Source organism: Branchiostoma lanceolatum, chromosome 7 (genome assembly GCF_035083965.1).
Source record: "Branchiostoma lanceolatum isolate klBraLanc5 chromosome 7, klBraLanc5.hap2, whole genome shotgun sequence".
Taxonomy (NCBI): Eukaryota; Metazoa; Chordata; class Leptocardii; order Amphioxiformes; family Branchiostomatidae; genus Branchiostoma; species Branchiostoma lanceolatum.
The window spans coordinates 17,423,993-17,438,815 of NC_089728.1; the positions used below are offsets into that span (position 1 = coordinate 17,423,993).

Sequence of the window (14,823 nt, forward strand, 5' to 3'; positions counted from 1 at the left end):
TTGTTTGTTTGCATGTATAGTTGTAGAAGACCTTACGAAAGTCGCTGTTACCTTTGTTGTGGCAAACTGAATGAACTCTACCTTCGATGAAGGTTACAAATAATTAAGATTCAGATGGTCAGACGTTTCAGATAGCATCCTTTGACACAAGCACTACCTTTCATCAGTGACACTCTTGTAAGGTATTGGATGCTTTCTAAAACGTTTGAACATTTCCAAATTTTATTGCTTGAGTAACTGTTACCTAATGTGAATAAAGATTTGTTTACAAAAATACCCATTCCTGTCAAAAAGGTACAGGTAGTCTCATAGCCTTTTGGAGGCCGTAGGGCTAGTGGGTTGCTATTCAATATGTCTAGGACACGGCATTGGAAGGCGGAGCCCAATCCTCTCCTTCCACCGTCTTTTGCCTCCACGACCGAAGTCAGGTACCCATTTTTACACCTGGGTGGAGCGAGGAATGTTGGGTAGAGTGTCTTAATTTCCCAAGGACACAACATTGGTGGCATGACAAAGAACCACTGGGGTTCTGGGCCAAACACTCTAATCATTACGCCAACACGACGCCACCCCATGCTGTCAACAAAATGGTAATAGCAGCCCTACCCTTCTAACATGGATGTACAGACGTCGTTATCATCGCTGTAGAAGTTGGCGTAGCAGGCAAGGATGGGCAGCAGCGCCGCCGTGTGCCGGAGATCACTCCTCCGCAGAAACGGGGACAACAGACCGTGGGTTTCACTCAGCACGTACTTCTCAACCTGGGAAGAAACATAGAACACTCATGATCCATTACATCAGTGTAAAGCACAAATAATAACTGATACAATGTAGGTCCTACATAAGACTATTTCAAAACTTTAAAGTGCTGCTAAAGAATAGCAATTTCTTGACAGGCTTTCATGACAGAAGGTCACAAAATACTTCATTTCTTTCCTGTTTCCAATTATAGCTGTTTGCTGTAACAACTTACTGTTACTGTACAGTTCTTATTTGAGCTCAGTGCATATTTTGAAGACTTGATATCAATTGTCAAATTTAATACAACTGTCTGACAAGGTTTGCAGGGAGCCCACAACAAAGGGATGAAACATTAACTAACTTAAAGGTTCTAACCTGTCTGGGGTTGGACTGGCCACAACTTGAGTCCAGACGACCTCCACAACTGCAAGCAAAATACATGTAAGAAACAAAGTCTAAGATTTGTGAATTAACAATTTTCCTCCATGATATCTTATTGAAAAAACGTTAAGAGTAACTTTAAAAAGTGTACAGGTTTATTTGTACAAGTTGTTAAGACAATAAATGATTCTTTGTTGTTATGTTTTAAATGTACATGTACACAATATTATTATATTTTGGCATAGGGGTACCTTAAAAATCCCTTTTAATCTCTAACATGGTCATTCACCAACCTACAAGTGCTCCATAGGGGATATTGTAATGCTGACCATCTCAGGAGACTTTACTCACCAGAGGAATCCTTCTTTTGCTGTCTTGAAAGGCCTGATGTTTCCTGTTCTTGCAGTGTCTTGTGCTTTGGATAAAGTATAAAATATGTTTACTTTACATGAAGAAAAAGAAGATTCTGTGAGCTTGAGTGATCATTGAATGATACTGGCTGTCTTATTTTGTGACAGTTGCCACTTGGAAATACCATGGTATTTTTTTTCAGACTCCAAGCATTAGGACAGATTACGGACTGTACGATATTTAGTGGGGGGAGGTCCATGGACTGTACAATATCTAGCGGGGGGAGGTCCAGTCATCAGAGAGCCAAGTTAAAGAATTGTTCTGTTGCCCTCCTCCCTTGCCAATTTTTTTCCATGGCCCTCCCCATAGGCCAAAAATTTTTCCTAGTCCCTCCCCCCTTGAAATTTTCAAAATTCTGCAGTGAGGCATGAGAACTTACCAATAGGGTGGCTGGTATGAGCGTACGTGAAGAGATGTCTTATGCTGTTGACCACAACGTCTTCATGGCCAAAATTCTGTAAGAACAGAAAAAAAATCACATTTTGAATCACAAGGTATTCTTGCCAGATACACCAGAAATGATTACAATGGAGGAGACTATTTCATGCATGTACTGCACATCACATTAAGTTTGCAGGGTTTGCAGTGTTCTTGGTCATCTTAAGTTTGCAATTACCTTCAGTTGTTAGTATTTGTGCTTGTTCACCATAACAAGAGCCTTCAGTACATTATGATACTGTACTACTTTACAATGTACAACCGTTCAGTATACTAGTATGGCTTTTATAAGTCTGTCATGATCAGTCAATCTACATGTAGAAAGACTGCAAAAGAAAAATACAGTAACGTAGAAAGACAGCTATTTTCAACATATTCAGAAAATAGCTTTCAGAGAGCAGTTAGTACAATGTTCAAGACTATTCGTTTTCAGACTGTAAAGTACACTATACATGTATGTAGTGCTTATACAAGGGGGTAGATGGCACAACAAAAAACAATTAAAGGTATTTACTGTAATAAAAATACTAACTGCTTTGGGAAAAGTGCAATTGGCAAGCATGATGATCTCCATGGCAACGACAGACAGCTTGTCCCAGCATGCTCTGCTCAGCAGCCCACAGACAGGTCGTATCCATGACAACAGACCTTTTTCCATGAAGTTGATGATGGGATGGAAGGCTTGTCTGCAGAGGTCAGGGTCCTGCAGGTCATCACAGAGGTCACATCAATAAAACTGTGATTTTTTTCATTCTCCATACAATTAAGTGGCTGTAGTTGAGTCAAAGGTGATGCCACTGGTTTCAATTACATGTAGTTGGTAAGTGAGAGACACTGGAGGTTCAATCCTGGGAAGGGCATTTCGGTTGGGGCTGCATCCATTGCTCGGAAGGGACATAAATCTGTGTTTCCAGTGTTTGAAAAGGGTTGCCGATCTTTGGAGGGAACCAGAAAATGATAATTTTTGAGGAGATCCACATCTTGAAAAAGTGAAAGTGATCTCAAACCAGTTTAGCTCACTGAAGAGCTACTCTTCCACTGGTCGTGACAGAGAAGACAGATGCTACAATGTATTAAATTTTACAGTACTTACAGCGAAATTCCCCTAGATCTTTTCAACAAGCACAACGAACAGTGGACCACAGCTTAACGTCCCATCCTAAGGACTGCAACCTTTTCCAGTAGCGTGCATGTCTTGTGAGTGACACAGCCGGGATTCGAACTCCCAACCTCTAGGTACTAGGTCCAGAGGCAGGGTCCCTAACCACTGGATTATGCTCGCTACTATCTTGAGCATATTGAAGAACCGACCATACTTTTTACAACGCATGTGAAGATGATGTTTATATTTTTACCTGGGCCACCAAAACGTTTAATATGGGTGTTCCGCATCATGTGATAATTTCAGTATCACACAGGGTTCTACTTTTATCACACGGGCTTCCATAGAATATTTTAGATGTATTCCTAGTGCACCAGTTGCGCCGCTGTCTAAAATTTGAATACCCGATTCAGAGGTTGGAATCAATGTTGTTACAAATCTTTTTTGTTCGAGGACATATAACTCTCTCAAGTTCAGGCGCATTTCGCATTGAAACATGTTTTTTCGGGTTGGACTAGCCTCTTGCGGGTCGCTTCGGCCGGTACCTCGGGCGATACGGAACACACCGTGTTGTATTCTATATCTACCTTCCATGAAGGCATGGGTTCCTCCATGAGATGGGTGAGTTGGGCACAGTGCTGGATGCTGTGCTTGATCATCAGACAGGCCCCGAAACACAGCACGGAGGGGTCAGAGGTCAGGTAGGTGTCCCACAGGTCCTCCAGGATGGACAGGTTGTACCATCGGATCGTCTCACTCAGCAGGGGGAGGACCTGCAACATTTTTGGAAAACATGTTTTTCTCCTTTTTCTACACTACTAAAGGTATTAAAGGCATCCAGAGCATTTTATGAGGCTTGAAACTTGAATTTAAAAAATACAATTTCTAGTCATTCCTCCTCATAGTAAGTTTCAATAACATTATAACATTACATATCAACATTAAAGCAGCAAAGATACGATGTCCTTGTGTGGTGAGAACTGATAGAAAATCCGAGCCTTCATAGACTGATCCTGACTGTCCATCACAAGTTTAGAACATATATAGCTCTGTGATTGGCTGGCCTGTCTGGCTATGAAGCAACAGTTACTGTTAACTGATTGGTCAATATTGATCTAATTACCTGTTGGCTCATCCTTCTAAGTTCCCACCTGGAGTCTGCTAGGCACTCAACTGTTTGATACAGCATCTGGGAGAGGGAGTGGAGAGGGATCATTCATGATATCTGATACAACTCATCAGTGTTAAATACATGTACTGCTTGCTGTTTATGAAAGTATCTGACTTTGTGTTAAATAATGGTTGGAGGAAGATATTAGGGTTATAGGACCAGTCCTGGTTTGAAATCATTGATGGGACTGCAGATAGTAACAATATGAACATTTCTTCCCCTCTTAAAGACTATCTCCCTTTGAGTTAAAGCAGGTATCTCACTGGACTGTGTCACGTTGGCAACCTAAATTACCCTTGACTTAATACCAATAACGGGAATATCATGCAAAATATACAAGTGAGATAGAATGACAACAAAACACAGAAACCATAAAAAATTTTTTTATTATCGATGAAATTTGTAAAGCACTCTGTCTAATCGCTCAGTTGCAGCAAGGTCACCAACGTGCCGCGGGTCCAGTGAGATACCCACTGTAGCTACAGCTACATGTAGGTAGAAATCCCATTCCTACAGCGAAAAGTAGTTTTCAGGGCTTTGTGATTCGTGAAACAATTCATTAAGAATGTGTCTTAATAACAGAATAGAAATTAATGTGACCAAACCTGTCTTAAAACTGTGGAGAACTGTTCGAACTGTACATCCGCCACCCAGGACTCATCGTCATGGTTACCGGCTGACAGCTGATCCTTGACAGGAGATGACAGGCACAGTCGACTTCTACTGGACCCACCGCTCTGTATGGGCAACACACAGGGCATTCTGTTAGTAACACTACTTAAAGTCTTACAAGTAATTTGCCAGCCTGATTGTTAAGGTTGCTTCAAAGAAGAAAGAAAAGTTATGTTTGCAGCTGCCATAAATGACACTGACAGAACTACTAACATAATTCCAACAGGGTACATACATTTTTAATTCCACCACCCTGAAAAGATACATGTACATGTGTGTCTAAACAGATCTGCAACCCAATGTCCCCTAATATAATGCACTCCAGTACATCTAAACTGTGCATGCCTTGGGGGTGCTGTACTAGAGATCTCTCACGTTGATGAAGGGTAGACATCCAGGTAATAAGATACGCCAAAAATAATTACTCAAGCAACTGGATACGATTTTGAAGAGATCTCTCAAACTTACTGTTTTTTCAAAGTGGCAGATTTAGGTAACCCGGCAAATAAATGTTACTGGACGTTAGCTGTCACATTGTCATAACACTAACTAGAACTTTCAGACATTGTCTGTGAGTAAATACAAACATGCTGTTTCTTTATGCACTAATCATACTTAAGCCTTATAAGTAATATACCAGCAAGCAACTCCTAAGATAAAAAAAAACTGTCACACTTATGATTACAGGTTAAGTACATAGCATATTCTTTTCTTTTGCATCTCTACTCACAGCTGTAAAGAAAAGCAAAGAAAATGGCTCACTTGTTCTTCTTCCCCATCAAATCTCCTGGTCTGGTCCAGGAGGGAGTATGTGGACGGTATGGAGCCCTTCTTGGGCGGACGGAACGGAGTGTTCAGGTGGACGTGGTAGTTGTACTCCCTCACCATGGACTGGAGGGAGTTCCCGCTCTCCATGATAGGGGGCGTTATTTCACTATGTGTGGATGATGGTAACATCATTGACTACCGTATCAATGAATTCTACATCAGGTTCGGAAACATTAAATGATACTATCTAACTTATGATGTTTTGTCTCTTTGTGAGGTTGAATCAGCTAAATAAGATAATTCAATAACTTCTGATGGTTCAAGAACAGATGTTTGTATTTCTATAATTCCCAGCATATGCAGAGCATACTGTAAATGCAGAAATGTTTGCGATGGTTTTATGTCCGCGGTTTTCGCGGTAAGCTCTTTGCTGCAAACTTAAAACAACTGCAAACATTTTTTGTCCACCTACCCCCTTGTCTACTATTGTCTCAAAAGCGAATTCAAAACCGCCGCAAACACTCTCTTTTCTCCCTACCGCGAAATTAAAACCACACGAAGTTAAATGCATTTACAGTAATTTGTAGTCCAATTCCAATCCTTTCAAAATACAATGTATAGTTCCTTGAAAGTGCACAACATAAAATATGTTCCAAAGTACACATGCAGTGCGATATCTAAGTATGAAATTAGCTGCTCAACAACAAGTCAGGGTGCGAAACAGTAGACACAAAGATGGCAAATCTCAGTGTGTGAAAACACAGTGTAGAAATACAGTGTAAAAACAGTGTGACATACAAAACACCTCACAGTGCACTACGGGAATGCCATCCAAAATTATGGAGAGAAAGTAAACAAACCTCATGCTAATGGATCGTCTACCAAGGCAGAGGAAGAAATAAGTTAATAAGGAAAAATCATGGAGAAGAGCATTGATACGTGGATCAATAAGTTCTCAGATAACTCCCTGATTGGTCATTCAGACAAGTGAATTATAAGGTAATCAAAAATTCAAAAAAGTACCGGTAAAGTGTAAATGGTTTCTTTGACAAAATGATTTCTTTGGAATAAGACATACTTAGGTCTTTGCATATGGTACTGTTTTATGTTGGTAATAATTCACAGCTCAAAGGAAGATATTTTTCTGTAGCCTCTGCCAGGCTCCTGAGGTGACTGGAAAAGAGTAGAAATTGGCCAAGTCGATCAGCATTTTATACTTCCAGCTGCCTCTGGAGCTTGGTATAGAGGCTAATTTTTCTGCACAAAAGAGTTGCCAATGGCACCTCAACTTTTTGCATCAATTTATCAACAATTTTGTGTTATGTTGAACTTCAGAGGTTATCAAGGAGGAATCTGAGTACCGGGAAATAGAATCAGATGTTATTATGACTCAGGTGCTACCTGTACATCCGCACTCTCAGTCTAGGGGTGCAGGGGGGAGAAATATAGTGGAAGTACCACATGCTAAGGCCACACCAATTTAATTTCTTGGTTAACAGATTTTCATTTTCAATTTTAGCAACAACAAAAAAAATCATGAAAACAGAAAGCTGGGGTGAAAACTTGCACCTGACCCTGTTTACTTCCTGAAACTGTGTGCACAAAGTAAAAACATTCCTCTGAGATTCTGTTTTCATGTTGTTTTTACAATGTAGCATTTCTTTTTTACATTGTTTTATTCCGTTAACCAAGAAAATAAATTGGTGTGGCCTAACCTACATGTACTAATAATACAGGATAATCATAAACAATTGCAAAGGTGCAGAACACCATCTAACAAACTGTGAGTGTATCTCAGTAAGATATAGATAATTTATGATTACCTCATTGTTACATGACTTAATCATCTTATAAGCCAATCACAGAGGGCTAAACTTCTTAGTATAACTTGCAAGGTGCCATGCATTGAGAATCTCTACAATCAATTAAATTCTGGTATGCAGTCAAACCTGTACAAGTGACCACCTCTATATAAGGACCACCTGGCCAATGTGACCACTTTTTGGTGGTCCCTTAGATAATTTTTCCTATTGACACTAGCATTAAGAGTTGACTATAGTGACCACCTGTTCACATAGACCAGATTTTGTTGGCCCCCTGAGTGGTCTTCTTGGGCAGGTTTGACGGTATAATTATCTTAAAAGGACTTTTGTATTTTCATGAATATCTAATCACATAGACTGTACCTTCTTCTCTGTGAGGTGAGTGACTTGGTCTGTGAGCTGCCATGTTGTTGTTGTTGTTGTTGATATGGTTGTTGTTTTACGTTCTGTGCATCCTCTGATCCATCCACCGAAAAGGGTCTGTGTAAGAGCAGATGTGGTCGTTGACCGGTGTCAGGCTATAGAAAAAAAAAACACATCAATTTGTTTTCTTCAAATATCTTATGAGGATTTCAAAGTATTACTGTAATTTTACCGTATTGCCGAGGCTTCGAAGTTGTATTGCATTGGTTTCCATCGAACGATTCAAATACCCTTTGCACACCACTGTTGAAAATTTGAACACTAGATTCAGACACTGGAATCGATGTTAGAAATGTGTGATTTTTTGGGTGGGTATGACATAAATGAAAAGCAACACAGTGAATTCCGCATCACCCTCAGTCCCAGCCCTCCTACGGGTCGGACTGGTATACACTGTGTTGCGGGTCGGACTGGTTTACAGCGGGCGATATGGAATACACCGTGTTTGATTTGGTTTGATTAGAATTGCAACAGTGCAATACACGTGGAACACATGCAGGTCTATTGCTGGTGTCGTGACCCGCACACATAATGTACCCGTTTTTACAATGGGTGGAGTGGGGAAAGTCGTGTAAAGTGCTTTTTCCCCCCAAGGGCACAAGATTGGTGGCGTCAGGGGATTCGAACCCAGGACCGCAGGATTCTGGGGGGCGAAAACCCTGCCGTTACGCCACACAACCGTGTTATACTTCTACATGCATTTTAGTCCCAAACGTTTTAACATCAAACTGACAAAGTATATTAGAGGCTTGGACGGACTACAGAAGATGTTCCTCACCAGTGAGGTTGGTCCGTGGTTATAACTGTGTAGAGCATGGCGCAGGGTCATGCCTGCATGGCTGTAGCTCTTCTGTATGGGCTCGTGGTGGGCGTGGTCCCTACCGATCTCCATCTTCCTCTGTCTGCAGCAGACAACAAAAATAAATAAATAAACACAAAACAAATTAAAATGTGTTGGGACATAAGGTTAACAGACAATGTATGACACCAGTTACAAACCACTACACCGCAATGCATTAGGACTGTGTATCTGTATCTGTATAGCCGGTATAACCACCATTCAGTGTAACACAATACACTGTAGCTGACTGTATCTTATAATGTATAGCTGGTATATCTGGCCTTCCGCATAACACACGAGCTTCTGCTTTTTTTATAGCTGGTAAAACCACCCTTCGGTGTATCATTCCAGCTTCTGTAGCTGTATAGCCAGTATAATTGCCATTCAACTAAAATCATCAGTTTCAGTATCTGTATAGCTGAAAAAAATTACTCTTTGCGTGACACACCAGCTTCAGTATCTGTATAGCCGGTATAACAACGCTTCAGCATAACACACCAGCTTCTGTATCTATATCTGTATAGCCGGTATAACCATCCTTCAGATTAATACACCAGCTTCTGTACCTGTATCTGTACAGCCGGTATAGCCACCCTTTGGTGTAACACACCAGCTTCTGTATCTGTATAGCCGGTATAGCCGTCCTTTCGCATAACACACCAGCTTCTGTATTATGTATCTGAATAGCCGGTATAACTGTCCTTTAGCATAGTACACACCAGCTTCTATATCTGTTAATAGCCGGTACAACCGGCCTTCGGCATAATACACGCACTTGATAGAAAGAGCAGACAAAAAGAGTCAACTTAGCAGTAGGTTAAGCGACCTAAGATTGTGAGAAAAAACGTGACACCCACCCAACAATGACGTCATCAGTAGACGCCATCCCGTCAAACCTGGCGTGTCCGACGGGACTGACGAGGGACGGGAACAGGTAGTGGATGTGATTGGTCACCAGAAATCTCAGGATCAGCTCGTATGCAAATAACCTCCCCTCCCTCCACTCCCATGTCTCTGAGATGGCGGTGGCTGGATCATCTGTGGATGACATACATGGAGATTAAATCAGCAAGGTACTGTAAATGCAGAAATGTTTGCGGTGGTATAATGTTCCTGGTTTTCGGGGCAACCGTTTCACCGCGAACATATTTGTGTCCAATACTGTAGAGGTATCTGACTAAAGCGCTGCCGCGAACTTAAAACCACCGCGAACACTCCATTTTTGTCTTAGCGCGAAATAAAAAACATGCAAACTATATGTTTGGGTGAGTATATTGTTCATGTCCTGCTATTTTCATGACAGTTGGGTTGTGTCCTGGTGTACTCTGGATAGAAATACATGTACAGTCAAAGCTGGATTCAGCAACCACTCAAGAGACTGAGGAAAGATGGTTGCTGAGGACTTGGTGGGGTTAACTATATAAAAATGGACGAGGTAGTTGGCCATGCTAGGTGGTTGCCTGACCAGGTTTGACTGTACATTGTATAAGCAATACCCAACTGCATTACATTATCAGCCATCAAAAAAGAGTTGTGCTTTGCCCTAAGGCCACAACAATTTAATTTCTTGGTTAACGGATCTTCTGTTTTCATGATTTTTTTTTGTATATTTTTTTTTTTTTTGAAAATAGAAATCCGTTAACCAAGAATTTAAATTGGTGTGGCCTAAGAGAGAAAAACTGTTACTGCTTTGTTATCTTTTTTCAACGTCCTAAAGTAATGCCTCTTACATACAATGTACATCCGATTCTACAAATGAAAAATATACCTTGAATAGATCTCATATTAGGCAGTTCATTTCAATAAAATCTTTGCCTTACCTCCTTCATAGCTGCAGATGTCCTGTATGGTGGCCCTCCTCCTGCGGGGGGAGGCACCCAGGGGGGACCCACTGGACCCCGGGGACAGTCTGTCCATGTCCTTCCTCCCACTGTCCCCCCACGCCTGGCGGGGAGACTTACCAAAACTGGATAACCTGGGAGAAATATAGATATGAGAACAACTTTCACAACAAGGACCAACAAACATCAGAAAAAGATGAAGAAAATTAAGCAGGAAATCCCAGAACCCAGAAATTAAATTGGCGTGGCCTAAAAAAGAACAGCAAAAATTCTGAGAATCCTTGATATGTTTACCTGTCCAGTTCTTCTGCATATTTTTGCAAAAAAAATCAATTCTTACAGAGACATTTGTACCTTGGGTGTGAACTTTTGCAGAAAATCAATGCAGCGGGCAGGCTACCACAGAAGCCACAAAGTCAACATATTTCATTTTATTTTTTTTTACCAGGAAGAATATTAGCATATTAGGCTGGTCAAAACTTGAAATCAAATTGGAAAGGTCTAATGAACAGCAGCAAAAAGCTTCTGTAATTTCACACACACACACATTGAAGTATTTTTTATCAAGTTTGCATTATTGCAAAATATGACTGTTAGTTTTTACAGACACCCGTAACTGTAACAGTACCTTGGGCGAGGACTGTGTCCCTCCAGAGACTGTAGATCCACACTCCAGTCTGCACACAGGCCCTGCAGTACCAGCTTCAGCAGCGTGGGGTTGTTACAGTCTTTTGCAACTATGGGAGAGAGATATGGTGAAACAAAATTACAACAAAGTAATACTATGTACATTGCGTATATATTGCACACCAGGAAAATAACTTTAGGGGAGGGTAGTTGAGTCACCAAAACGTTTGCAGGTAAATTTTCTTTGAGTTGTGTTTATTTTCTTATGGCCTACCAACCCATGACGCCTACATTTGTATATCAAAACAATAACGGTACGATTCAAGAGTGAAATTGCACACAATTGATGAGCAGTGTTAAAAAAATCTAGTGACCCTAAAGAAGAGTGATCGATGTCACTCAAATCACCTAGAAGTAGTCTCCGTATTTCATAGAGATATAAATATAAAATTACCTTTAAAATATTGTTCACCTGGATGTCTAACCTTCATCAATGTAGGTTGAAAAACAGATTCTTTAAAACCTTCTTGCTTAGACTTAGTAAGATTTCTTTACTTCTTTATTTGGTTCTTCACAATATGAAAGGGAGGGCGAAACAGGTGCCTAAGCACCTTAACAACAATCAAACCAAGTATTGCTATGTAGATAAGGATATATGGTTATACTATCATAAAGGTGTATAAAAGTACCAATAAGAAGTAGATGACTCACCGAGGTACTTGAACACCTGGCTGGTGGCCTGTCTCACAGTGGAGGCTGGGTGCATCAGGTAAAGGTTAAAGGTCGAGAAGTAGTATGGCCAGCTGGGCAGCATGAAACCTGGTGGGATGTGCTAGAAAAACAAAACACAGAAGATATAAATAGATACTGCACATTGAATAGCAAAGTTCTTTTATTCACAAGCAAGTATTTACACGATCTAAAGGTTTCGATGACTGTCTGTCATCTTCATCAGGGCAATACTGACTGGTTTGCCATTCAGTCATTCTCCAACCTGATGAAATCATTCACAGAAACTGTACATGTACACATACAAATTTTTACATACATGTAGTCTACGTAAAAAAATACATATCATTTTACATAGCATCACTTGCATATTATACTTTTTTTCCTAGCCTCCACCAGGCCTTCTTACGGGGGTATGGATCGTACTCTAGAATTCGACAAAAAAGGGAACAATTGGACATGATTCAGTCTACGGGAAGGTTAACATTCTCCCCTAATCTCCAAGCAGATCTATCGGTGGCAAGGCAGTATCAAAAGGGCCAACGAGTATCCTCCGGTGGCTATGGATACTCGTTGGCCTTTTTGATACTACCTAATGCCACCGATAGATCTGCTTGGAGATTAATTCTCCCCTGCAAATGAAACCCTATGGTGACCAAACTACCCTGGCAAATCATTCTCTCTATAGCCGTAGTTAGTCTGGTAGAGACTCCTTTTTTCCATATGCACCCATCACACTTGACTGTCAAACAAGTAATGGGCCCCCTTTTCACTAGACAGCGATCACTGAGCTCCCACTGAGCGACTAAAACTGGATTTGTGAGACCCTTGATTTCATGACTGGAATATGATTGAATATGCAAAAGTATGATGGATGTAAAAGACAACAAAATACAAAAAACGTTTTGTTCTTTATCAATGAAATTTGTTGAGCAATCTGTCCAATCTTGTCAGTGGTTGCAGCCGCTAGTGGAAAGGGAGTATAGATAACTTGAGAAATCTATTTGAGAAGGATATTTCTTTAGACCCACCTTGACCAAGAAGACACAGACCCCCAGAAGACCCTCGGCTTCATAGGCATCCATAAAGCTGTATTCTCTTCTTAACACTGCAAGGTGTGGGAGGGGGGTCTGCTGAGGAGTCAAAGAATATGATCTATCAGTTAGCAGTAAGACAAGTTACAAAGAATTCCTTGTTTCTGCTCGTGAATACAGTGACATCAGACTAAAGCTACATCTGGATCAGACTTAGGAATGTACTACTAGTAGTCTAAGAGTGTTCTTTTACAAAATCTATAATATTACATTTCAATCTTCATATAAACACCACAAAGATATGATTCTGTGCAAAAGATTTTCTCTCACCTGTTCAGCTGCCTCAGTCTCAGGTTGAGAGTCTCTACACAGGTGTGACATCACCTCACGGAAGGAACTTAGAGCTTCCTACAGGTGGTATAAGGTATCATAAAAACAGTTATACAACATACAGAAAAATTCAAGCATGGCACGTTACGCAGACACAACTAAAAGCTAAATATTACTATAAAGCACAGAAACAGTAGCTGTGGCAGATCCTCTGACAAGCAAGAAATTCTGATTGACCAGGGATGCTATAGTATAGGTCACATGCGGCCACAGTCTTCAACTGTGACCTGTCTGACAGTAACTTTGCGGCAAAGGAAGCCACACTGTGGAAGGGGGACCACCCTAACACAGTCACCATCCCCCAGCTTGGAGGCTTTGCTCCTTTGCAATGTCCTCCCTTGCAATTTTTTTCCTAGAAAAACCCTGCAGTAACATGACATTGGTACATGTATACTACAAGACACAATCCAAAATTTCGCCTCACCCTGAACTCACACCTGGACAGGTATGAGGAGTAGGCCTTGGTGGCGTGCTCGCGGATGCTGAGCTGGGCGTGTGCGAGGAGCGGCCTCACCACGTCGTTAAAGTTCTGTGTGATGAAGGACGGCAGGCGCGACATCTTCTCCGGACCAAACTGTACGGAGGAGAGAAAGCAAACATTGATGACAACTGTAGTGACTTAAGAGGGTATCTCATTGGACTGCGGCAAGTTGTCAACCTAAATTGGATTTGTGTTACCCTTGACTTTATAGTAATGGGAATATCATGCAAAACGTACAAGTATGCATAAAAAGACACCAGAACACACAAAGGCGGCGTAAAAAGATTTGTTTTTTATCAATGAAATTTAATCAAAATCACTCGGTTGCAACAAGGTCGACAACTTGCCACAAATCCAGTGAGATATCCGCTTTAGAGTAGAGACTAGAGGCCACACCAATTCAATTTGTTGGTTTCCCCGGGTCTAAGAAATTCAAAATAATGCTGAACGTGAAAATGAACATGAAAACAGGGAAAGATTGTCCCATAGTGTAGGGGAGGGAAATCAATACAGTTCTAGGGAGTATATATAGTCAAATGTAAGCTTTCCTTCCAGCCCTCTAGCTCTGAACTTCCGAAAATTAATGTTTTAAAGAAAGCAATTTCACACCTTGTTGACTACTTCCTTATCCAATCTTGTTGTATCTTAGACAATATCTAGACACAGCTTACCTTAAGTAAGTATGCCATGCTGTCTGCGTCCTGCGTAGACTGGGTTCCTACCCAGTGGAACCTCCGCACAACGGCATTGATTCCTGAACACAACAGTTCAAGAGGGTAATTACTATCAGATACGACTGCTTCTTTGGGTACAACACAGGAATCAGTACATACCAAAAAGAGACATCTAGACAACGCAGTGATACTTGACAAAGATGCATAATTATTTGACATTTCTTTTTACTTCCCATTTTAAGTTTCATACATTACAATGTACATTTTAATGTATAA

At 40.9% G+C, this 14,823-nt stretch overlaps 1 protein-coding gene across 2 annotated transcripts in view; it reads right to left on the reverse strand.

Moving 5' to 3' along the window:
- Window positions 1–14,823, reverse strand: part of LOC136437957 (uncharacterized) — a 35,607-nt gene that overhangs the window by 5,997 nt on the left and 14,787 nt on the right. Inside the window, exons 7-25 of one of the 2 annotated variants that reach the window (XM_066432558.1) lie at window positions 14,545–14,627; window positions 13,817–13,966; window positions 13,333–13,410; window positions 13,000–13,098; window positions 11,951–12,071; window positions 11,241–11,349; window positions 10,592–10,746; window positions 9,629–9,809; window positions 8,709–8,832; window positions 7,871–8,025; window positions 5,679–5,850; window positions 4,850–4,981; window positions 4,197–4,262; window positions 3,661–3,846; window positions 2,504–2,674; window positions 1,913–1,988; window positions 1,474–1,537; window positions 1,117–1,165; window positions 607–761 (exon numbers count right to left, since the gene is read on the reverse strand). In XM_066432558.1, the coding sequence (XP_066288655.1) occupies window positions 607–761; window positions 1,117–1,165; window positions 1,474–1,537; window positions 1,913–1,988; window positions 2,504–2,674; window positions 3,661–3,846; window positions 4,197–4,262; window positions 4,850–4,981; window positions 5,679–5,850; window positions 7,871–8,025; window positions 8,709–8,832; window positions 9,629–9,809; window positions 10,592–10,746; window positions 11,241–11,349; window positions 11,951–12,071; window positions 13,000–13,098; window positions 13,333–13,410; window positions 13,817–13,966; window positions 14,545–14,627 (2,326 nt within the window). Of the gene's footprint in view, window positions 1–606; window positions 762–1,116; window positions 1,166–1,473; window positions 1,538–1,912; window positions 1,989–2,503; window positions 2,675–3,660; window positions 3,847–4,196; window positions 4,263–4,849; window positions 4,982–5,678; window positions 5,851–7,870; window positions 8,026–8,708; window positions 8,833–9,628; window positions 9,810–10,591; window positions 10,747–11,240; window positions 11,350–11,950; window positions 12,072–12,999; window positions 13,102–13,332; window positions 13,411–13,816; window positions 13,967–14,544; window positions 14,628–14,823 lie in introns of both variants that reach the window. The other variant, XM_066432557.1, reaches the window with a different exon arrangement.